Genomic DNA, 23,154 nt, shown 5'->3' with positions numbered 1-23,154 from the left:
CTGGTAAGAAAGTTTGAAATGCATTATGGGACATTTAGAATGCAATGGCGGACGTTTTGTTTGGTCTGGAGCATTGACAGTTTCTTTGTTCGTCGATGAAAAGCACGCTGAAAGAATGCAACAAAAATGTCGTGCAATAATTATTTCACTTGCGACGATTCACCGCACTTATTTCGCACAAGATCAGCTGTGCTAAAGCTATTAGAGCAAGTAAGAGCAGAAAATCCGTCTATTCATCTGATCTCAAAACCTACGGAGCCCGTGGTAAACAGAAATTCAAAACTGAAATTTCCAGACCCGAAGAAAGATTGCTTCGTAAGTTTTAAAGTCAGCAGCCATAATGGAAAGCTTTGTTTGCCGATTAGCTACAAAAATACAGACGAGAACGATCAGAAATGTTATGGTGGATTGAGGTACATTTTACAAGTCGTATCTGTAAACAAAGTTCTTTTGAATGGCAAACAGACGAGTTCAAATGAATGTCAAGAAGATTTTTATCGTTTTTCACCACTTTCTACACACAAGAAAGGTTCAGCTAAGAACTGCCTTGGTTTCTGGTTTCGGTTTTTTTGCAAAGAGGCAACAATTCGCGTAACTGTTGCCCTGAAGATCGACTTTGTGTTTGTTAGAAAGTTGATAGGAAAGAGACTACTCACAGATCCATTGTTTAAAGATGATGGAATGGTTTCCAGTTTAGAATTTGACATTTCTACCTGTATGAGATCTTCTCAAAAGATTGCTGCAGCAGAAAAGAATGGATTAATCAACACAGCTAAAATTTTCCCCTCACTGTATTTGAACCGAGAATACAAGAGTATTGTTACTAAATTTAAAGACCTGAGGCAGAAACTTAATTTTGAGGAATTGGATGAATTTTGTGCTCGAACATTGGAAGGGCTCAGTGACAATGACCTGAAAGTTGTCCTCTTCCTTGAGCAAAGTCAAGAAGCCTGTCGCAAGAAGCTTTATGAAAAGTCAAAACAGCTTCTCAAGCAAGCAGTTGACAGCACAGCCAAATGCAAAAACAAAACCCTGCTGATAGGCAGAGCCTATTTGTATCTGTCGTATGTCCATGAAAAAGATGGCTATCTTGGAAATGCAGAAGAGTGTTTAACCATTGCCCGGAAAAAGTTGCAGGCTTTGGAGGCATGTGAAGATGTTGGAGACCTGTGCTTTCAGGAAGGACTTATTCTAACCAGTTTTTCCCAGAAGATGCCAAAGTTTGCTTCAAAACTGATCTCAGAGGCAATGCTCAAATTTGAACAAGCTGCAGCAATATTTACCAACTGCCTCACTGTGGACAGTGCCCTGGATAAGTTGTGTTGTTCATACATAAGACTAGCGTCTTTATTACTTAAACAGAGCACAGAGGGATCATGTTTGCGGCACAAGGTTGCAGTGGCAAACAAACATCTTGAAGTGGTGTCATGTCATTTGGATGAGCTCTCAGAGAAGACTAAATTTCATTTCTATGTTTGCAATGCAGAACTGCTTTACCAGAGAAGGCAGTTTGAGGAAGCTAAGAAAAGTCTTGATGTTGCCTATGAGATTGCCAAGGCTTGTCAGTTTGAAGAACAAACTATGTGGAAAGAATTACCTGGCTGCAATTCCTGTGGTGATCACTACTTCCAAGAAGCATCAAATAATGGAGAACCAGCTAATGACTTGGAAGTGGAAGATTTTGTTGTTGCTGATGTGCCTCTTGGCTATCTGGCCGATACCAGTTCATGAGAGATGAAAGGGGTTCCGTAAGCTGCCATGGGGTGAGATATGGGGCTTTGTAGTGTTAATATATTTTACCATAATAATTTTCCTTGTAATGTCCTGGCCCGGTTGTTTGAAGGCCAATTAGCACTAACCCAGAGTTAAAATTCTCTGTTCAAAAGCCATTTTGGGATAATTTTCCAATTCATTTTAGAACATTCAATCATCAAATTGTAGACAAATGGACTTAAGTCGAATTTTCTTTTAAAGCTTTCAGATCTGAAATAAAATTTTACACTTACCCTGGGTTATCTTAACCCAGCTTTGAACTTACCCAACCCTGGTGATTTTATTTCAATCTTATCTCTCCCAGGATTGACCCAAAGGAATTTTTTCAAGAAAATTTTTATGACATTTTAATAATAATAATAATGGTCTTTATTAAAAGCAATAATGCATCAACAGTGTCATTATTTACAAAGAATGAAATATAAAACAGACTAAGATAGAAAATACAACTAACTATTGATGGCAGACAATGCTAAAAAGACATCTATTTACAAAAGTGGATTTAAAACGTGAAGTACGAACTCTAGGTAATATATAATCATGGCCCCTGCTGCATAATTGCCTAGTACGTCTCAGCAGTAAAAGATCATAAAGTGCAGTGATATTTGAAGTGATCTTGATCCATAGTTTGCTATCTCTGGTGGCTAAAATATCACAAATACTATATTTCTTCAAACAATATCCTGACTTAAAAGCCCTAGCAAACAGTTTGTCTCTTCTTTTAAGATATTTTCAGGAATTCTCATCAATTGATGTAAGTTGTATTTGAGGTTGTGAGGAGAAATTCTCTCTGGGTTACTCGTGGGTGGTAAAGGGTTATCATGTTGTTTGTTATTACCGTATTTACCTGCGTATAGGCCACACTTTTTTGACAAAAAAGCCACCTTGAAAGTTTGCAATGCGGCCTACAGTATACGCGGGTACAAAATATTTACTGCGAACGTTCCCACTCAAGAAGATAATTTTCTTTCTTAGAGATGTTGTTTTGTTGTCGAATGAGAAATTAAAAAAAGAAAGAGTATGGTATATGCTTGATTGAATATTGTATACAATATACAGGGTGTTTCAAAAGTTTGTTCTGATTTGTTTTCTTGTAAAGTTTCATTACTTATAAAATACCTCTTTAAAAATTAGGTTTTTCTTCATCTGATCATTCAAATCATTAGCAACCAGAATACATGCCTTAATTTTTAATGGCATATTCTAAGCACCAAGGCATAGAATGTGCAAGTTCCTTCAGCATGTAAAGAGTCACATTTTTCCATGCAAAGCTTACTAATAATTTTTCAGCTCCTTCAATGTCTTGGGGGATGGATCTTTAGACATTGTCTCATGGATGATAATCCAGATTTTCTCAGCAGAAGAGAAAACAGAAAGTTCAGGAAAAAATCAGAGGGTAACATCAAATTTAGGAAAGGAACAACATATGCAAAGGGTGCGAAAAAATGGTGAGAAAACATGAGCACATTTGGCATGAAAATCAAAACAAAGGCATCAAGTAGACAAATAAAATTGCTATTACCAACTATTTTAGTAAATTTTCTATCTCAATCTATTGAAAAAGTTCTATCAACTTTAAATCAGAACAAACTTTTTGCAACACCCTGTGTAGGGCTTTTGTTTTATATTCTGAAAAAAAAAAATTCATTATTTTTTGGAATGGTTAACTCGTTAGTACATTCATTGAAAAGATTTTATGGATTTTTTACATGTATATAAGGTGTTTCAAATTATCAAAATAACTATAATACATGACGATTCCACAAATTAAATACATTTAGTGCGAGTATTTTCATGGTAAAATACAGGGTATTTCTATCAGCAAAACACTGGTGCAGATAGTAGTGTTGTAAAATATATTCTCATTACTGTATATCTCAGTTAGTACATGTGCGATAATTGGTCAATATTAGTGGGCCATATTCAAAAGTATGTTTGAATCTTGAAATCTTCTCCCTCTATTTGAACCCAAAGACATATTAAATGTCTCACTGACTTCTTTTCCTCAGTCTGCACTGTAAGTCATGAAACCTCATTTTTCCGCTCAAATTTATGGCCTGTACACTTTGTGTGTAGGCCATAAATCTGATCAGATAAACTTGGTCCATAACTAACAGTACAGACCTGGGACTCGGTGAGTGGTATGTATTTATCTTTGAGATTTCCAACCCAAGAGTTGGTGTGTGTGTTTACTGTGAGTATTTCTGGAGCTTGAACTCTCTACACAAAAACCTTAATTATTTATGCAGGTGTAAAAAAAGTATTTACATGTAATGTCTTCTGTGGAATATATTCTGCAAAATTATACAAATATCTAGAAGGCAGTTGTTTAATAGGCTCTATATGAATTTCCATCAATTATTTAGCATAGAATTATTGATTTATCAACTGAGTTATCAGATGTTTATTGAATACCATTAATTATTTAGATCTAGATAATAAAGGTTTTTAAATCAACTTCTTGTTCATACTCTATCAAGAGTTGGTTTCCCCAATGGGATAAGTTTTCAGCTCTCAACATCAGAATGTTTGGAGAAAGACATCCTTTGTCTTAACACATGTACAAGCACAGGTCAAAGAAAAAATTCGGAGTCTCCAGGAATGCACGATCCTCAGACCTTAGGATTCCGCGCTCCAATGCTCCACCACCGAGCCACAGAGACTCTCAGGTGAGCAAGGCCCATTATGAAGTTCAATCTCTTGTCTAGATGGCAGACATTTCCCTGTTAATCAATGGGCCATTTTACAGTTGTGTACTTAGTTGCCAAGCCTTTGATTCAGAGTGAGGCTAAAGGTGACCTTGTTGTGATAGAGACCTGTATCTAGTTAGCATGATAACAAAGTGATTTACATTTGAAAGGTAGCAAGGTTTGTATCATAGCAAGGTCACCCCTAGCCTCACTCCCATTCAAAAGCTTGGCAACCAAGCACACAACTGTAAAATGGACTATTACAAGAATTTGGCAAGTCAAGGTAACAACTTCTATTTGATAAATTTGAGTATTCTCATTACCGGTACCTGTTTGCTGGATAATGTGTGGCTATAGTGGAAAGAAGTTACATGTTATTGGTAATTCTCAGCTGATACAAGCATTAGTCCATATGAGAAGCCAACACGACCAGTATGGTTCAGTATCTTTTATTATTTTCACCATCCTCTGCACGAATAATTTATTTGACAGTGGTTCATATCTGTAATTACAGTACTATGTACAAGTTATTTTCCTCTCAAATAAATAGTACAAATGAACATATTAAACTACAAACACATGCATTGGTTTTCCATAAATATTTGGAAACGTGTTTGCTGTGGCCAGTGAACACAATGCAAGAAAAAATGCTTTGGAAGAAAGAAAAATACTTTTCCAGTATATAATTTCCTAAGATACTGTTATGTGGTGGAGAGAAAACAGGCCACACATGTTCCACATCAAACTTTGACACAGGAACCAGTTTGCCCATGAAAAGTGCATTCGAGAAGTATTTAGTAATCAATGCTAGCAGGGCCTTCTGTCACCTGAATAGAGGAGGTAAGTTTCTAAAGAAACTATGGTGCTGCATTGATGGAGGGCGCACTGCGCCAATTTGGTTTTATCGACAAGTTGATAAAGAAAATTGGCCATCCTGAAGAGCTTCTAAGGTTGACATGTCTAGTGCTAGCCCTTTGCTAAAAACATTAGCTTTAGAAACCCTTTACAGTGGCCAATTTACATTCATTTATCAACACGTACAGTTGATAAAACCAAATTATCTTCTGTCATGTCTTTTGAGACCAACAGGAATGTCTCAGCCATTCATTCAAATTACAGTACTTGCAGCAAAAAAGGAAAATGGCATGGAGTGTATGATCAAAGTGACCTTTAACTGCGGGTAATCTTGATTTAACTGTACAAATTTGCAACTTTTGATTAAAAGTAACTCAGTTTCTAATGAGGTAATGCTCTTAATTATTAAGCAAAGTGTTTCTTTGGACTCAAAAGCCTTCTGGACTGTGGGTACTTCTGTGTGTCATCCTCTTTCTTTTTGTTTACTACTTCCTCACCCTCTGACTTTTTTCTGCGGGAAAAAATCAAGAAATGTGACAACAGTAGCACACCTCTAACATCAACCAGTTGATTCACTTGGACCCCCTGCTAGCTCAAACAAGGTCTGAATTGCCTGGGGGAAGGGAGCATCTTTAACTTCATTTGATTTGTTGTAAACAGCTACTAGCAGTATGGCAAAGTCCCCCACACAGTGTTGTAAGAATGGCCCTGAAAAGCCCCATGGGGAATGGTCATCTAAGCCATCCATCCATCCACCTCATTTCTCTTACCTTAACCATACCCCTTAAAAAAGTACCAAGTTGTGGAGGTAAATAAGATGACAATGCATGAGATTTTAGACTGCATTGTCTCATGACTGAATATGAAGTGTTAACTCTTGTGTAAGGTGTACTGCCATCTACCAGAGAGCAAATGAAAATGCTAAGTTAATACAATCTTACTGCTGCTTACTTTTTTCCAGTTTTGGGTCTCCCTGCTGTCTTTGGCCGTGATGACTTTGGACGGCTACTTTTGGGTCTTGCGGTAGGTTCGTCATACCCCATGGCATAGTTGATGTGTTCATATGTCAAGTACACACTGGATAAATCTGTTTCGTTGAGCTAGGAGCACAGAAATAACAACTGTTACAATAAAATTAAAGTATCTATTAATGCCAAAAAAATTAATGCGTTATCTGGTAATTCACTGCTTTAAAAAAAATTAACAATAAATACCAAATAATATCTCTCAGTTAGTACAAAGTGCTATAATTGGTCAATTCAGCAGAATTTATTTCACTGTATGGCCTGCTTAATTAGCTCAATTCAAAGGTTTGTTTGAACTGAAATTTTCCCTCTCTATCAAAGCCCAGAGATAATTATATATTCAATATCTTGCTAACTTCATTTTATCAGTCCATACAGTAAGTTACAGACCCAAGTTTTCCCCACTTGGAATTGTGCTTGTGTGCTTCACGCTTGAGCCATAAATGGGAACGGGAAAAAACTTGGGCCATAACTTACAGTATGTATCAACTTGGTTAGTAAGGTGTTTATAAATATCCGGGAGTTATAAAGAAGGAAAACAGGACTTTAAAAAGTGTTTGAAGGTATACCTCCTTGCTTTTGTCTTTAGGATCTGGACTTGGAGAGGCTTTTCTCATATTGTTCCCAGAATATGCCACAAATTTCTACATGGAAAGATAGATGTAGTTATCTATCAAACAAGTTGAACTTGGACAGTAATACATGCATCTACCACACACATTTTTGTACCAAGATCATTTTGTCATTAATAGACTATTTTCAACTCATAATAATATCACTCATCAACAACTTATTTTTGCCTGAAATCCCAATGAAAACACATTGTTATTGGAATTATAAATGAAAATCATTGACTATCTATTCAATTAGCAGCCAAACCCATTTACACCCTCACATCAGTATGTATCTTCTCCATACTGTTCTCTATACATTTCCTAGGGTGCTGACAAGGAGAATTTGTCAAACAACCAAGAGCTTGTTAAGTTGGTGATCATTTCCTTTATTCTTGTGACCTTAATGTTTGATTTAGGGGTGATTTTGTAAGGAGAAATTAGATGTTGGTCACTCTTGGGGTCAAGGGATAAAACCATGCAGCATTGTTAAGACAGTAGGGCAAAAATATTATTTCTGTGAGACTTGAGATCACAACTATAGTGTGTTCTGCAGTGTTCCACTGACCCATCTGGCAAACCAGAGATACATGTTTTCAATACTTTGTCATGATTATTATTATTATTATTATTATTATTATTATTATTATTATTATTATTATAACTGTAATTATCATCATCATTATTATCATTAAATATTATGGTCATTACAGAATTGATATTCAAATAATACTATTAAAGTTCTATTATCATTAAAATTATTATCATGCAGCAGTACTTACCAGCTGCCATTCCCCTAATTCTTCATTCCATGATACATGTTGCTCAATCAGATCCTGTGAGAAAGATTAAGAAAGTGTAAGTTTACATACGATGCACGATCCTCGCAGTAGAGAGCGCTATTTATGCAATAGTGAAAATCAGACCTGACAAAAATCAGGTCTGTAAGGGATTCGAACCACTGACCTCTGCAATACTAGTGCAGCGCTCTACCAATTGAGCTAACAAGCCAACTGGGAGCAGGCCATTAAGTTGATTCGTAATAAACCCGTGATGATAAATCAGATACAATGAATATATGAAGTTTGTAAGCGTAAGTTTGTAAAGGATCACGACATTTATTTATTGGCTAACCTTACTCGTCACCATAATCAAGTGTAGAATGCAATCGCACCTGAAATTCAGGGGGTATAAAGCTCTCAATCAGCTTGGTTTCAAACTGAAGTTCTTTGCGCAGCTCCCTGATACTTTCTAGCAGACCTTCTGTTTCCCGCTGGTGCTCTTGTTGTTGGTCTGCCATCTGCAAAGGAGAAAAATCACCAAAGGGGACACCTCAAAAAATGTGAGAGTAATCACAAACAGCAGCAAAATTTGTTGACATGCAACACTCATGCATGTAGTCAAGTTTACAGATTTATATTTAGAAAAAACTGAAATGAAATTTAAACTGATGTCCACACAACTTTTATACTGCCTCTCTCCACCCTGGAGCAAAAAAAGGTGACAAATTCTGAGAAGGAAGGGAGGGGAAGGTTAATATTTGAAATAGACTAAAATCTCACCAGAGGAAAAAAGCCATAAAAAATTACCACTTCCTGTGGAAAGCAGGATTAGGTCAGGGGGTATACTCAAGGCCTCTAGGGTTGTGTGTGGATTTCACTCTTATTTTCAACCTGTACAGTCATAATAAATACCTCTGATTCTGCACTCTTCAGCATGCTCCAAACTTTCTTAAGCTTCTTAGTTTTCCCAGCAGCTTCTTCTTGAAGACTGGCATACTTTTCCTCGATATCAATTCTCTCTTGCTAAAGAAAGACAAAGAAAAACAAACAAACAAAAAAAACAAATAAACATACTGTTAGAGTATTATCTTTATCAAATCCACCATTAAAATGTATCACCATATACATGTATATCATTATATCTTTCAGTTGATGCGTATTGTTGATTTCATGGGCCAATTGTAAGGCCCACTACATTCAAAAGTTTGTTAGAATTGAAATTTCCCCCACTAATTGAACCCAGAGATAAAATATACATCTTTGGTAATTAACCTTGTTTTCTCTACAAGTTACTGACCAAGTTTTTTCCACTCAGCCATCATTCAACTCACCTCTTTTTCCTCAATAAGTTTCTGTAGTTCTTTCTCTCTTTCCTTTCTAGCAGAGAGTTCTTTAGCAGATTGTTCCAAGAGGAGTTCTTGTTCCTTGGCCTTTTCCAGCTACAAATTGAAAATGTCACAGTGAAGAACATATTTTTGACTAAAAGGTGGGACAAAGGCTAACTCTAAGCCAATACAAAGTTAGCCACTCACAACAAAAGATTTGCATTATAAAATTTACACCATTCCCTACGCAGGAATTAGGAGAGAGTAGGGGTTAACATTATATGCCGATGTACTAGGAGAATTCAATGAACCATTTATACAGGACTGTATGTTATATTTCTTCAGAGTCAAAGTATCCTAAAATGGAAGCACCGAAAATTTTTAGAAAATTTTCAACAAAATAAAATATCAAGAGAAACATCCTCCGAGAAACCTTACACCTAAACTGATGGTCATGGAATAATTATAATCTTAAGACACAAATCTAGTCAACAATCGAAATGAAACACAGATCAAGTGAAGAACTCCTATTTTTATTGACTAATTCTTAGAAATGACCTAGCTGTGAAGGTGTTTTTTTTCAAATTTTTTTGTAACATTAGATATGTATTTTTTTTATCTTATCTATTATTTCAGACATGGAAGTATAGGTGTGACTTCAGGACATTATTACCACCTAGTCTCCCTCGCAGCCGTTTTTAGTCTCGTCTCGCAACGCTCCTCCCCACAAATGGCTGCTCACATTCAAACAACATTCCTTTCCCTTTGTCGTCTTTACACCAATGAGATCACTGACATCGTTTCTTATGTGACCAATCAGAGTACAAGAGATTATAATCAATATTGTTTTTCCCACGTTTTCAAATTCTGCATTTGATCGTAATTTCTTGATGGAGGAAATGCTGAAGAAGGTTTTGCAAAGTGATGGTTGCTTTCTTTGTTCCACTTCAGTTGAGGAAAAGAAAAAAAATTGTGTTTTTGGAAGAAGTTCTTTTGATTTTCCGACGATTATTAGTTCCTGTCTAGATGTGAATGTGAGCTGCTATTCAGCGACCAGCGAGTTATCAGTTTGTAAAGCTTGCTACTGATGATTGATCAAGTTAAAAAGGCCTCTGATCATCTTGATGAGCTCAAAGATGAATTGAAGGGAATCTTCAAGGATCGCAAACTTCCCAGAATGAAGTGCTTATTGAACGTTGAGAGCGACGGTGGAGAAATCCAAGCTTCGTGCCATGGGAAATCTTTGAAATGTTTACGATTCGATCCGATCAAAACCACTTGTGCTTCTAATGCTACAGCCAATTCTAGTATTTCTACTGCGATCAGTCAACTGGTACGTTATACTCCAGTAAGATTTCCTATTGGTTCCATTGGTGTGTCTCCTATTTGAAGTCATTCGTACAGACTTGTGCTAGAAGCTTTCCCTAGTCAACTGACAGTAAGATAGACTGCTTTGAGTAGATAGGTCGATTGGTTAGCATGTATTGGCGTGGACGCTTTCCAGAATATGGTAAGTAAATGCTGATTGGTCAAAATCCTGAATGGAATGCCGTTTGAATGTGAGCAGCCTTTTCTGGGGAGTTATTCGCCGGGTGTGACGACTCCGGAAATGGCTGCAAAGCAGTCTAATTACCAGCCAGCTAGTAATAATCCACATTTAAAACCTTCACTTCAATATCACAGCTTGTTTACCTACCAGGTTCACTCCTCCAACAATAATCTTGCTTTCCACAGCTTTAAGTTTCTCTTGAAGTCGTACATGTTCCATTCTTGAAAAACAAATGTTAAAAATTGATTGGATCAGTGAAGCTGACAGCTTTTCAAACAGAAATTAGGGCCATAAATAAAGATGTTATTTTTCTTCTCACAAAAGTGGGATATAGAGAATAACAAACGGGTGCACGCAGAATTTCTCACAGCAGAACAGATCCCTGCAGTCAACAAGAATCAAACAAGTCCATACTCAGAGTCCTTGATATCTTTCTCTCTCTTTTCCAATTCTTCAGCAGCCTGATTTCTCTCTTCCTCTGCCAAGTCTGTTTTCTGTTGCAGCTTTTCTCTCTCGGCTTCTATCTTAGCCCTGAGTTCTGCTACTTTCTCCGGAGGAAGAGCATGCATGCCTACAGGAGGAAATTGAAAAATGATATCCCTTTCCCTAAGAAAGACATGTAACCTTGAGTAAGTTCAATAATAACTGAGAAGTTCTCAGGGTATTGTACAAATTTAAATAATAATTTGAATTCATTTCAAGTCATTACTTAAAGGTAGCCAAGAGCTACTAGCTCTTTTTCTTATCATGCCGTTAAACTATGGAATTTACTATGGGACAATGTTTGAACCTTGAACCTTAATGACTTAAAAAAAGCATTAGCTAGCCTTAAATTAATGCAATTACTCTGTATTTCTAAATATTTAGTAAATCTATTTATTTCATTTTAGCTGTTAATTATAAATAGGATTGTATTGTTACAGTATTTCATATTGTCATTGTATATCACGTTGATTTCTTTTGTTATTTGTTATTTTTCTCTCGAAAAAATTAGTTTCTAGAAGCTACTCTTAAATTTTAGAAAAAATAAAGTTTATGCATGCATGCATGCATGTATGTATGCATGGATGGACGGATGCATGTGTGCATGTATGTATGGATGCATGTGTGCATGTATGTATGTGTGCATGTATGCATGTATGTATTAAGAACAGGCCATTTTTTTGGAGGGGTGGAGAGGGGATGAGAGGGGGACAGAAGATGTGATATTTGGTACAAAATGTTGGTACAAGAAAAGTAAGGTAATATGAGCACACAAGGGTATCAAGCACAGTGAAAAGCATTTGTTTCTAAATAACAAAAAAATAAATTTGAGAGATACTGCTCAGTCTCCTTAAAAATAGAATATACCCCCTTTCTTATTTATATGACTGTGAAAAAATAAAATTTATGATTGAGTAGTCATAATCTTTGGAAATAACCTGGCCCACCCTTTAATTGAACAATTCAAAACAGTGCACTTCATCTCTATTCAACGCAAATTGTGAACATTTTAGGGCTATTTTTAGTAAAAGACAGATATTTTTAATCAGTCTTATGGCTCCCACAGATACATTTATATCAAACTTGCTTCACCTTACTTTTTTTTCGGTGTTTCTTTTTCCTTTTGACTATCTTTCCTTCTTCTTCAACTTCTTCCTCAGACTCACCTTCTTCTTCCCCACCACTCCCCTCTGATGAAACATAATTGAACACTTTTGCACCCTAGATCTCATTCATAAGTTCTCCATAGTTACTGTCTGCCATGTAATTCTTATGATGTTAGTTTGGAGAATTTGGTATTGAATCAACTGATAATCCCCTAATTGATATTGTTCTTTGCTCTTTAGTCAGAGTGGAACACTATAACAAGATAGGGACCTGGACTCCACATATGATTTGCCCGATAGGGGCCTGGTGCAAGCCGTTCAAACCACATTGTTATTGTTACATGTTCTTATCATTCTGTAGTGAGAATGCTCGTCTCTATTTAATGAACGTCTTGGTGAAATGGATGAATTTCTATCTATGACAAGAACATGTAACAATAACAACGTGGTACAAATGGCTCGCACTGGGCCCCTATCGGGAAAATCATATGTAGAGTCCAGGTCCCTATCTTGTTATAGCATTCCGCTCTACTCTTGTCACCTGTCTGCTTGATATTGCAACTTGATATTGAAGGGTGAATTCTGTTGTTAGTCACTTATGAGAGTTAGAGGATAAAGTAACACATTTATTTCTCACTCCAGTAAATGGAATTGTTCTTGTTTAAAATGAATTTCTTGGGACCCATTTCATGAAAGTCCTAGTGATGTAATGGGTTCGTAAAGCAGTTCTGTTTTCAATTAAGATGGGTCTTTCAAAACTTTTGAAAATGCAAAAAAAAGGACTTTAATTTTGATTTTCAAATGTGGCTTTGGGTACATTAAGTTACTGGGACTTTTGAGAAATTAGACCCAGTCCCCCAATCACTTGGCTACACTGCCTTCAAGGATAGACAATAACTAACTTGCCTTCTACAAGCTGTGCCTTAAGTCTTTCAATCTCCTTTTGAAATTCTCTAAGCAGTGCATCCTTGGGATCTTCATTGATCTTAGCTTTGTTCTTGATATTTTTAGCCCGGTTTGCATACCTAGTTGTAAATTTACATTGTAGACATGAGAGATCTTAACTCCTATGGGAAGAGGTTGTTTGAAAGGCGATTAGTGCTAAACCAAGATTAAAAGTTAACTTTTGTTTTGATTTCATGTGCATGCTGAGACTGGGTAATATAATAAAAGTGAAAATATCAACCAAACTAACCAATAAATCTGTCTAAAAAGTCATAAATTCTTGGCCCATTATCTTTCCACTGGAACAGGGCATCAGAGGATCTTGGTTATGTCACAAGAAAATTTACTTGATCCCCCATTAACAGTCAACTTTTGCAGTTCCTCCTTTAAACTCTGTTAGAGATGACTGATCCCCCCTCTACAACCCCAAAAAAACTGTGACCCCCTCCCCCCCACAAAAAAAATCCTACTTGGACTTACAGAGTATAAATAATGACTAGTTCCTTAGTAAAAAGTACCCAGGCGCACACCTAGACTCTGGATAAATTCTGTGTATTTAACTGAGAGTTTAATCGCATCTTTTCAGAGAGTTTAATCGCATCTTATCAGCATGAGTTTTAGAAACAAAACATGACCCACCTGAGGGTACTTATTGTCTCATCAAAATTGTAGTCTGCTGGGCCAATGTTGGCAATCTGAAGAATGAGACATAGTCATTATAATGTATTAAAAGAGGCCACATAATCTATCCAAGCTATAAATGTTTTTAATAGCAACTTTAATTTGTTCCTTGCAACAAATGGTTTCCTAAACCAAACTACCAAAGTTAGCCTGTCAAGCCTAAAATGGCAGCCAAATGTAAGGCATGCACAGGGGGATCGATTTCGGCTGTCTGGTCACATTATTATCTAGATAATAGTAATTAACTATTAATAATATTTTATTATTTTATGGCTAGTTCTGCAGTTTCACAATTTACTCACCATTACTGTCTTGGAATTTCCACCCAAAGAGTCTTGTAGCAATCTTGTAAGTTTAGAGTTTCTGTAAGGAATGTGAGTACTCTTTCCATCCACCAGTGCAGATATAACATTGCCAAGGGTGGAGAGGGACAGATTGATTTGAGTTGCTTCCTTCAATCGTTGACCTGTTGCCCCAGTTTTTGCTTGCCGCTCTGATCCCTGGGTTTAAATCAGTGAACAGGAAAAAATGGTTTTCTTCTGACCACATAAGGAATGAAAAATTTAGCCCAGTTCTTTGAAGCAGGCAGAACTTCCTGTTTAACAAGTAACTTTCTTGAATAATGATTTTTCTACCAAGCAAAGGACTAGTCACAAAAATGGAGGGAGAAAAGCTGGACTTTAAGCTGAGAACTTGTAAATTAGAGTTTGCATTTGAGAGCAATATCAGTCATCCGTTCCTAAGCTGGCTCTTTTAAGTGCACCCTCTTGGTAAGAAAGAAATATGCCTGTAGTTCTACTGCTTCATTTCAACTGTTAATTGTGACCTCAATTTTAGTCGCAGTGAACAGGCACTATTTTCTAAATTAAAACCTGTAGCTGAGTTAAATTAAACTGATTTAATGTGTTTCCTGTGTTTCAGGGGCAAGGGCATGATTGCTGCTTTCCAAAACTTTCTAGAGACATACAACAGGTTACTGTACAGATATGTCCAGTTACTTGACACTCCATGTAACAAACTTACAGCCAAGTCCACAAGATGTAGTTTTCCCATGCGTACATGGTTTTGACCATCTGGTCCCTTTTCACTGCACTCCACAGTAATGGTAAAAATAGCATGAGAGCGGGATGATCGTTCATTCATGTTTGTAGCCCCAACAGAACCTAAAATCACAAACAGAATCTTGAGCACATTGGAGAGATGTATTAAGAAAAAGTTATATTTCATACAGGGCAAGTACTTCTGAAAAGTAAATTACAATACCCCATCAAACACTCTGAAAACTAATCCAGCACCTGCAGTTTTTGAAGTCTCATTTATGCTCTTTATTACACCACTGGCAGTGCACATGGGTAATATGAAGTGAATCCTGCATTCTGATTGGCTATACCAGCAGGCAAGATGAGCCCATCTTGCCTGCTTAAGATTGCCCACTTTGATCCCACACATTAAAAAAAGTGCATGGAGCAGACTCACAACATTCCTAAATTTTGGACAATGTCAGTGATGAAGTTCCAAAAGATAGAGGAAGACAGTCAAAACAAACAAAACATAAACGACCCTCATGGGGTTATTGTGCTAAAAACACATTTGGCTTTCTTTACCTGCTCTTCAAAATAAGCAAGACATTTTCAGTTCTTTTTATTTAAATTAGTGAAATCATTTCGCCATGTATAATAAAACCTTTTCTGACTACGCTTGTTTGGTCAAGATGGCTGGATATTAGCCTCAATCCTTTTTTGCATTTTTACAGAAATCCACTTCATCTCAGACCGAAAAAACACAAAAAACAAACTTGGCCAATATCCAGCCATCTTGACCACAAGCTTGGTCAATAACGCATACTAATTAAGTTCAATTGGCCAATAGCATTGTTAAACAGATTCTCAGAGTCGACACCAAAGGAAATCTAAAGAGAGGATTATTGAGAATTTAGATATTAATGCTAAGATGTAAAGGGTTAGGTCACACACTCACGATTTTTGTTTCCCAGTGTCATGGTCTTGTCTAAATCATCAGCATTGTTCACGACATATGAAGACAAATCCTTTACGTAAACTCCAACATCAGGTCTCTCTTTGACCTAAAACCACCAAGAATTAGACATTTGACACAGTTTGAGAAAAATCTGTGTAACCTTGGAAAGATAATGTGAAAATGGTGCTTGACAGTTATCAGCCCTCTAGGCTTAAAAAAAAGAAACATCCTAAAATTAACAACTTGCCTCTAATTTTGCATTCTGATCCTTTCCTAACAAGTCCCTCACATTTTCATTGTAGATTTCCAAATATGACACACGAACAAGAAACCTGGATAAAACAGTTACTGTTTATATCAGTTTAAATAATTATAATTTCAAAAAAAAAATAAAAACATGAGAAATAAGCTTCAAATGTCATATTACAAATGTAAGAGAAACAATGTTTTATTCAAAGATCAGAGTGTGAAGTCAGTTGGGCAGTGCAGAGGTGTTAAACTTTTGTTCCCTATTTTATATCATTTAGAGAATGATTCAAAGAAACAAGAGAGCAATTTCTTTGGGTCTTAAGTCAGCCTTACACATTTTGACAAATAATTCTAAGCAGTAACAGGAGATATCTCCGATTAACACCCCTTGCTACTGTTAAGACAAAAAACTTACAAAAAAGAACTTTTAGAAGTAGTTACATGCAATTTAAGAGAGTTAGAAACAAGTGATCAGTGGCATAGTGGCAAGACAGATTCCACGATCATGTAGAATCAAAGTAAATCCTGTGTACTTTGGAATTGTTTATCATGCATTTTAAGAGCAGTTTGTCAAGTGTTTGATCTCTTCCAGGTTCCCATGAGATTTTCCCCTTTCATATCACTGTTATCCCAGTGTAACAGATTCCTGCTTCCTTTCTCTTTTTCATGAAGGCTTGTAGGTAAAAATTCCCAATAAATTCTGCCAACCATTAGTCTGCTCTCCATTGATCCAGAGGGTTGTTTACATGAAAGACTCTAGATTTTAGGTTCTATTTTACTAGCAGTGGCTATTAGCTAGAAAAATCAAACCTACCGTACGTCACCAGCTACTTTAGCAATATGTCCAAATATATGTGCAAATGAGTTTGGGATTATTCCACGAAGTTCAGGAGCTGTTCTTACTCCTTCCATTGTAAAAGTTTTCCCTGTCCCTGTCTGCCCATATGCAAAGATTGTGCCTGGTATTTAAGAAGAACATGAGTCAGTGCCTTCTGCTTTGTACTTTGAAAACATGTGATATAAACCATAGTCTGTCCACTCAGATGCCTGGATCGATTTGATTGCTTACTTTGAACCCTACAGGATCAGTATGCATATTCTCCATACTGTTCTCTGTACATTTTGTGAGATGCTGACAAGAAGAATTTTTTAAACAATCAAGAGCTTCAGTCATTGATGATCATTTCCTTTATTCTTGCAACCTTAATGTGTGATTCGGGGGTGATATTGTAAGGAGAAATTAGATGCTGGTCACCTTTATTGGTCAAAGGGTTAACACAGAAAATTTACTGACAAAGTAATCACACACTGTTACAGGTTCAGCCACTTATGACATTCTTGTAGGCAGGGTCATTTAATTCAAATACACAGTCAAACTTGTATTAAGAGGTTTGATTTGTATGAATTTGATTTAAAGACAAGAGTTTGAAAATCGCCCATCCTCCTGAACGCCGGCCGAGAAATTTTAGGAAATTTGCAAATTGGTTACAGAACTTTATAATTTTAAGGTCTGTTGTTGTCTTCTTGGAAAATATATATAGAAAGTATTGAAATATATAGTTCTGATATCAATTTTGACCATGGTAACGCACCTTGACAAGTAAAACAAGGGTGAGATAAAAGTTATTGAACTCCAAATCTGAGAATGAGAAGGTTTTCAACTGCGTATGTATTTAGCTGTGTCTATCAAAGTTTAACTCAACTCCATGGCAAGATTTCTCACCATTGTAACCCTCCAGGACGCAGTTGACAATCGGCCTAGCTGCATCGTTGTAAACATCAACTTGCTTCGTGTCTGGGCCAAAGACCCTGTCATACGTGAACTGTTTCGGTGGTTCCCCGGACCGAGCACCATGGCCAGGGTTCTTCACCGTTATTATTCCTCGGCTTTCTTCGACGTTCACTGCCATACCACAATTAGACGAAATCTCTTTCTCGTTCATGGGACGACATCGCACAACCACTCTAACGTTATCCGACTCCGTGTCCACCTAAAAAAATACACCGATCATGATAGATCTCCAAACGTAACGAATTTCGCCTTACTCACTTCTTTTTTGCATTAAAATATCACTAAAAATTATGATTTCCAAGTAAAAACTTACCGGCATGATGTTTGGAAGCTTTTAAGAAATATTAAAGTTTCTTAGCTGTTTATGTTATATATCATAGTGGAATATTCCAGTCTTTGCATAAAAACAGAGATACTTTCCGCCACATTGAATTACTTGCCGAGGTAGTCATGAACGCTCCGTTGCTTGGGCTTAGTAGCCGCGCTTTCGATGTCGTCAGTTATGTAAGAGACAATGAATTGTCCAACGTTACCCTTGATATCGCAATCTTCTTGAAGCCTTGAATATTTCATTGGTGGAGTGTTTAATTTCATTATATCCCTTGTCAACTGAGATCAGACATTTCAAATCGTTTCTATAGCCTCTATAATAATTCCACATCATATATGGCGACTTAAAGGCTAGTTATCGGCCAGTGACTAAAACAAAAACTACATGCGAAAGGTACTCCATTTTAGTTAGATCTACCAGTTACAACCCGTTATGTTTTTCCTTTTATTCTTATATCTTTTTGACACCATACTCTGTAAGCAGTGGCCTGTTGGTCTAGTGGCATGATTCTCGCTTTGGGTGCGAGAGGTCCCGGGTTCGACTCCCGGACAGGCCCTGAGCAGTAATTTAGCAAAAGGGAAGCGTTTTTGTTACAATTTTTCATTACTTTTATTTTGAGGATGTCAAGATATTGATTCCTGAAACCATGATGTAAATTTATTTAAAAAAGGGTAAGATATGTTGGAGCCATTGTAATCAATGATGATCTTTCCCAGCGTGTCAGCTATCATCCATCACCCGGGCGCCAATTAGTTTTAATTCTAAAGACAGGTATCATATTTGAATTTCATTACCTTTTTCCCAAAGAAAGGCCAATTTTCCTTTTGGACGAATGTAATCTCTATTTTCCGTTTTATCTATCGTTATCTAATTAATCAGTACCCTTGCTGATTATCAATGCCTTTTCCATGGTTAATGACAAATCAAAAGATTTTGTTATACATAGCGGGCGCCGTAGCTCAGTTGGTTAGAGCACCTGTTTAGTAAACAGGAGGTAATGGGTTCAAATCCCATCGGTGCCTGTTTTTTTCATAAATAGCTGGCTAAAAATTAGTTCGTCTTATTCATTTTAGTCTATGAAGGGGTAAATGGGGGTCATCAGTAATTCTCGCACTTTCCTGGGAGGTGGCCTGGTAGGTAAAAGTGCTCAATTACTTGTTCTCGGGCAAAATAGTGTTGCATAGGTAAAGTCTTTTTGGCAGATTAGTTAGCAGATTTGACAGAAATTGTGGGCAAGCAGCTAAAACAAGGGAAACTTAAACGCATGTAAGCACGCTTGTTTGCTGTTCGTGTTGTCTGGGGTGTCCAATTGGACGTAAGAAACTTCCTTTTGCAATAAGAAGAACGTATTATTTCAGTGAATTTCTCTTCAATGATAAACAAATTTGTTGAATCGTACACCAGCGGCAACTTTAAGCCTTTAATTTTATTCCCATGAGTGGCCGAGACAGAATTTTTCCTAACAGTATCAGTACCATAATATCGGAGGTTTTTTAAATATTTTTTTTGTTTTGTTTTTTGTTTTTTGTTTTGTTTTGAGGCTGAGTTCTGTAATACATACACAATTACGCTGTGGAGTATGACACTAGGTCAATAGCTGCGCATGCTTAGCGAAATTGAGAACCAAACGGTTCTTTACGGTAATGTTCTTTATAGAAGACCGAAATTAAGACGGTATTCACACTTGTTTTCAACTACCTTGCTAGTTAGTAAAGTAAGAAGGCTGAGTGAGGTTAAAAAAAATAGCTTGGAATAGATTAAAAAATTATCAACTAGTAAAACAATTAAAAAAAAAAAAGAAGGTTCTTCAAGTTTGGCCAAGTATTGTGAGCTAGTTTTGTCCTCAATCAGGATTGACGCGAAGACATCTGAGAAAAAGTTGTCCGGCTTAGTCTGTCTGAAACAGCAGTTCTACTTAAATAACGCTATCACATGATCTTTGAGTGGAGGTGAATGTCCTACACGCTAAAAAGGAACTCTTTGTCTCCAGGTTTACTTGGGTACAGACAAGCTGGTTCAGAAGTGATAACTTGTTCTTTCTCGTGTTCAAAAAAACTTCTGTCGTGAAGATGAGCTTCAGATCTTGGAGATGAGAATTCAGGAGATGATTGGTCAGCATGATTGCCAACCGGTGGGTCTCCATGGCCATCGACAGAAAACGGGATCTCTTCATAAACTGTCGAAAGTTGATGGATGGTTCGTGGAGTAAATATGGGATGCAGTACCGGACAGCAGCACTGTGAAAGACAACAGCATCCATCGTCCAAAATAAATGGAGCAGGGTCCCGCAGAATTCTTTCTACTTTCTTCGCTAAAGTCAGGAAGTTCATGGTGTTGATGCAAAACCACGAATCTTCTGATTCGAACAAATTGACTTCGCTAAACCAGTGATGGGGACACTTCCTGAGCTGCAAAGCATCTCGAAGCTCCGTTAGTAATGTCAGGAAACATTCTTCTATATTGTCCTCCACCCAGAAACCAACTGGTACCTTTTCAAGAGTATTCAAGAAAATCGTTTTGATGTGGTAAGAAGTAAGTTCAGGCACCACGGGTTGAAGATGGTCTTTCAGGATAATTTTGAGAGCCAAGAAACATTTTCTCGCTGTTTCTGAGACAAGTTTAGAAAGCTCCACCTCTGCAAAGGAAAACGAGAATCGCCAGCTTGCTTTATTCTTGTCGCTTGGTGCTGGTTTGGCCACGAGATGGCAGCCAAGCGACATAATTCTCTCTACATCGGTTGCACCAGGCCAGTGCCTTAGACGAGAGGACCAATCACTCATTGGAGGCCACTCAGGGCAAGGGATACAAATGGTAAAGTCAGCCTCGAAACGAGGAGCAATACGAAGCTTCATAGCGGGTCCTCTGGAGCTAAAGCTGACCACGTGCACAGGGTCGAGTTCGTTTGTGTCATAACAGCATTTTCTTCTGGGTAGATTGTCCACGGGCATGAGTCGAACAGCACGATAGGCCTGTCGTACGTTAAGGGTTGAATTTACAACCTTGACGCTAGGAGTTAAAACAAGCTGTGCATATCCCGTGAAGCCTTCCCTTCCACTGATAAATGGCTCAACGCGAAGGTCCTCTTGATCAGAAAAAGAAGCTTTTACTCCCGAACAGCAAAACATCACGTCAAGGTCGGCATATAATGAATCTAAGGGTTCCGATACGAAGCCTCCTACTTCTCGCGAGATTATTGGGATGCCAAATCTCTCAACGGTGCTTCCTACGAAAAAACAATACGTTGGCCTCCATCTTTCTTCTAGAGCATGCTGGACGTCTGATAGATAGGGTAAAGCGTTAGTTTTCACTTCTTGAAATTCTTGTTCTGTTGGAATTTCTTTGTCGACGCTCAGAAGTAGAACTCGAAGAGAAGAGGAAGTTCTTCCGGTGAATTTTACTCTTCTGTGGCCACACGATACTGGAAATAACAAAGGCTGTAGATGAAAGGAAAAATAAAATTAAACGAAAAAAAAAAAAAAAAACTGTTGGTCGGTAATGAATTGCAAATTTTAGCCTCGCGACCATGGTCAGGGGAAATTTGTGGAAAAAACTGATAAAGTGAGTACATTCGGAAACTTACAGACTTAAGGCTCCTCAAGATCCAGACCTGTTCGTGTCGAGTTGATAAGAAAGTGAGATCTGATAGACTTTGAAACCGTTTGACAATTAATATTGAGCTGCTTTTTTGACGGTTTACAGTCAGGCTTTTACTTTACTTTACCGGCCACCGTTAACCCCGTTGAGACTTCTTTTTACTCCAAACCGTCTATTAACAGTGCCGCACGACTTGAATATTTGTTCTTAAAACAAAACAAAAATTAACGGAAGTTTTATATAACGAATATCTAATTGGGGGTCTTAATGGGTGGGTTGCTTTGATAGTTGACGGCTAATTTTGTAATGATTTTTGATTGTCACGTTTAGATCTCTTGTACTTTAGGATTCTCTTTCATTGCACTGTTACGTTAGTATCTGGCGCACTTTACGGATTCACTTTCATTCAATTCTTACGTTAGTATCTCTCGCACTTTACGATTTGATTGGAACGTTCGTCTCTCGCCTACTTTAAGCATTTTAAACGTAAATCAAAGATGAAAACGTCGTTGCCCTCGAGAGAAGCTCCCCAACGAGGAGTTCTACGATGATAGCCGTGAGCTTTCGACAACTTTCAGGACACTCGACATGATCTGAGCGTGATTTCAGTTGTGATCTTTACCCGCCGTCGTGCTGTTTCTAGCTATTAGAACTCTTGTTCTGCTTCCTGTTAGTTCATTTTCAAGTTTTGTTAATATTTGAATGGCTTCAGTTTTTATTTTTCATTAACGAGGGATCTACTGTAGTTGGCTAGGCTGTAGTGGTCTCCCTGCCTAAGATTTTTATGTTAATAGGTAATGTATTGTAATTAGGAGAAGCTAAATAAATAAACAAATAAATAAATAGATATATACTTTTTGCACGGCTGACGGTTAAACGTCATCATTGAAGCCCTCCCAATTATGGGAGCATAGTGTATTGATGCGAAATGAACGACCTAACAGCAGCAGTGAATGTTGTGAAGTAAAATGAGCATTGATAAGTGTCCATACCATGTACTTCTCCAACATCCAGTCCATGAACCAAAACAGCAGAGGCAAAGGGTTTGGAAGAATGAAGTAAGATGGGGTATATCTAAAGACCCAAAAGAGGATAACGAGAAAAATAGACATTGAGGTTGTCACGAGGAGAGACAAGACAGTTGACAAGCCGATGAATGATCGTAGCATCGAGCAAAGGATCCACAAGGAAAAAGCCTCCAAAATGTATGTTACAAATGTCAACGGCGTGATTGCATCTGAATAAGTAGAAGAAACTCCGAGTAATAGGCACACCTTCATAAATACCACTGATAGAATGGTGAGAGGGAGACTAAACCAGTTGACTGGACAGAGGCGGGCCAACATGGTAGTCTTTATGCAACAAAACGGCTTCAGTCTTATAAGA

The 23,154-nt window shown here is 37.4% G+C and overlaps 3 protein-coding genes and 2 non-coding genes across 9 annotated transcripts in view; 3 read left to right on the top strand and 2 right to left on the bottom strand.

The window, feature by feature from the left end:
• Window positions 1–21: 21 nt before the first annotated feature.
• Window positions 22–4,230, top strand: LOC111344585 (uncharacterized). The gene has a single exon (XM_022951828.2). It carries the CDS (start codon window positions 127–129, stop codon window positions 1,729–1,731), a length of 1,605 nt encoding a protein of 534 aa, XP_022807563.2. The 5' UTR covers window positions 22–126; the 3' UTR covers window positions 1,732–4,230.
• Window positions 4,231–4,896: 666 nt separating this feature from the next.
• Window positions 4,897–18,323, bottom strand: LOC111344581 (kinesin-like protein KIF3A). The gene is made up of 19 exons (XM_088734050.1): window positions 18,157–18,323; window positions 17,775–18,042; window positions 16,866–17,010; window positions 16,050–16,134; window positions 15,803–15,908; window positions 14,849–14,988; window positions 14,128–14,325; window positions 13,784–13,839; window positions 13,106–13,224; window positions 12,191–12,283; window positions 11,025–11,181; window positions 10,758–10,830; window positions 9,068–9,175; window positions 8,649–8,759; window positions 8,129–8,254; window positions 7,737–7,790; window positions 6,913–6,987; window positions 6,270–6,418; window positions 4,897–5,829 (listed from the first exon to the last, which is right to left on the bottom strand). The coding sequence occupies exons 1-19, from the start codon at window positions 18,160–18,162 to the stop codon at window positions 5,724–5,726; spliced, it is 2,175 nt and encodes a 724-aa protein (XP_088590176.1). The 5' UTR covers window positions 18,163–18,323; the 3' UTR covers window positions 4,897–5,723.
• A 335-nt stretch (window positions 18,324–18,658) lies between these two features.
• Trnap-ugg (transfer RNA proline (anticodon UGG)) lies at window positions 18,659–18,730 on the top strand. Its single transcript has one exon. It is a non-coding gene; the product is annotated as a tRNA-Pro (tRNA).
• A 392-nt stretch (window positions 18,731–19,122) lies between these two features.
• On the top strand, window positions 19,123–19,196 carry Trnat-agu (transfer RNA threonine (anticodon AGU)). The gene has a single exon. It is a non-coding gene; the product is annotated as a tRNA-Thr (tRNA).
• Window positions 19,197–19,558: 362 nt separating this feature from the next.
• The window catches only part of LOC148723209 (uncharacterized), a 13,035-nt gene continuing 9,439 nt past the window's right edge, over window positions 19,559–23,154 (bottom strand). For 2 of the 5 annotated variants that reach the window (XM_088734054.1, XM_088734055.1), the window contains 2 exons: window positions 23,043–23,154; window positions 19,559–21,608 (listed from right to left, as the gene is read on the bottom strand). The exon at window positions 23,043–23,154 is cut by the window's right edge. In XM_088734054.1, the coding sequence (XP_088590180.1) occupies window positions 20,133–21,608; window positions 23,043–23,114 (1,548 nt within the window). In that variant the 5' untranslated portion in view covers window positions 23,115–23,154 and the 3' untranslated portion in view covers window positions 19,559–20,132. Of the gene's footprint in view, window positions 21,609–22,622 lie in introns of all 5 variants that reach the window. The other 3 variants (XM_088734056.1, XM_088734053.1, XR_015991949.1) reach the window with 3 other exon arrangements.

This window comes from Stylophora pistillata, chromosome 9, assembly GCF_964205215.1.
Source record: "Stylophora pistillata chromosome 9, jaStyPist1.2, whole genome shotgun sequence".
Classification (NCBI taxonomy): domain Eukaryota; kingdom Metazoa; phylum Cnidaria; class Anthozoa; order Scleractinia; family Pocilloporidae; genus Stylophora; species Stylophora pistillata.
Note: the sequence above shows the minus strand (reverse complement) of the source record. Positions and strands in the feature narration are given on the sequence as shown.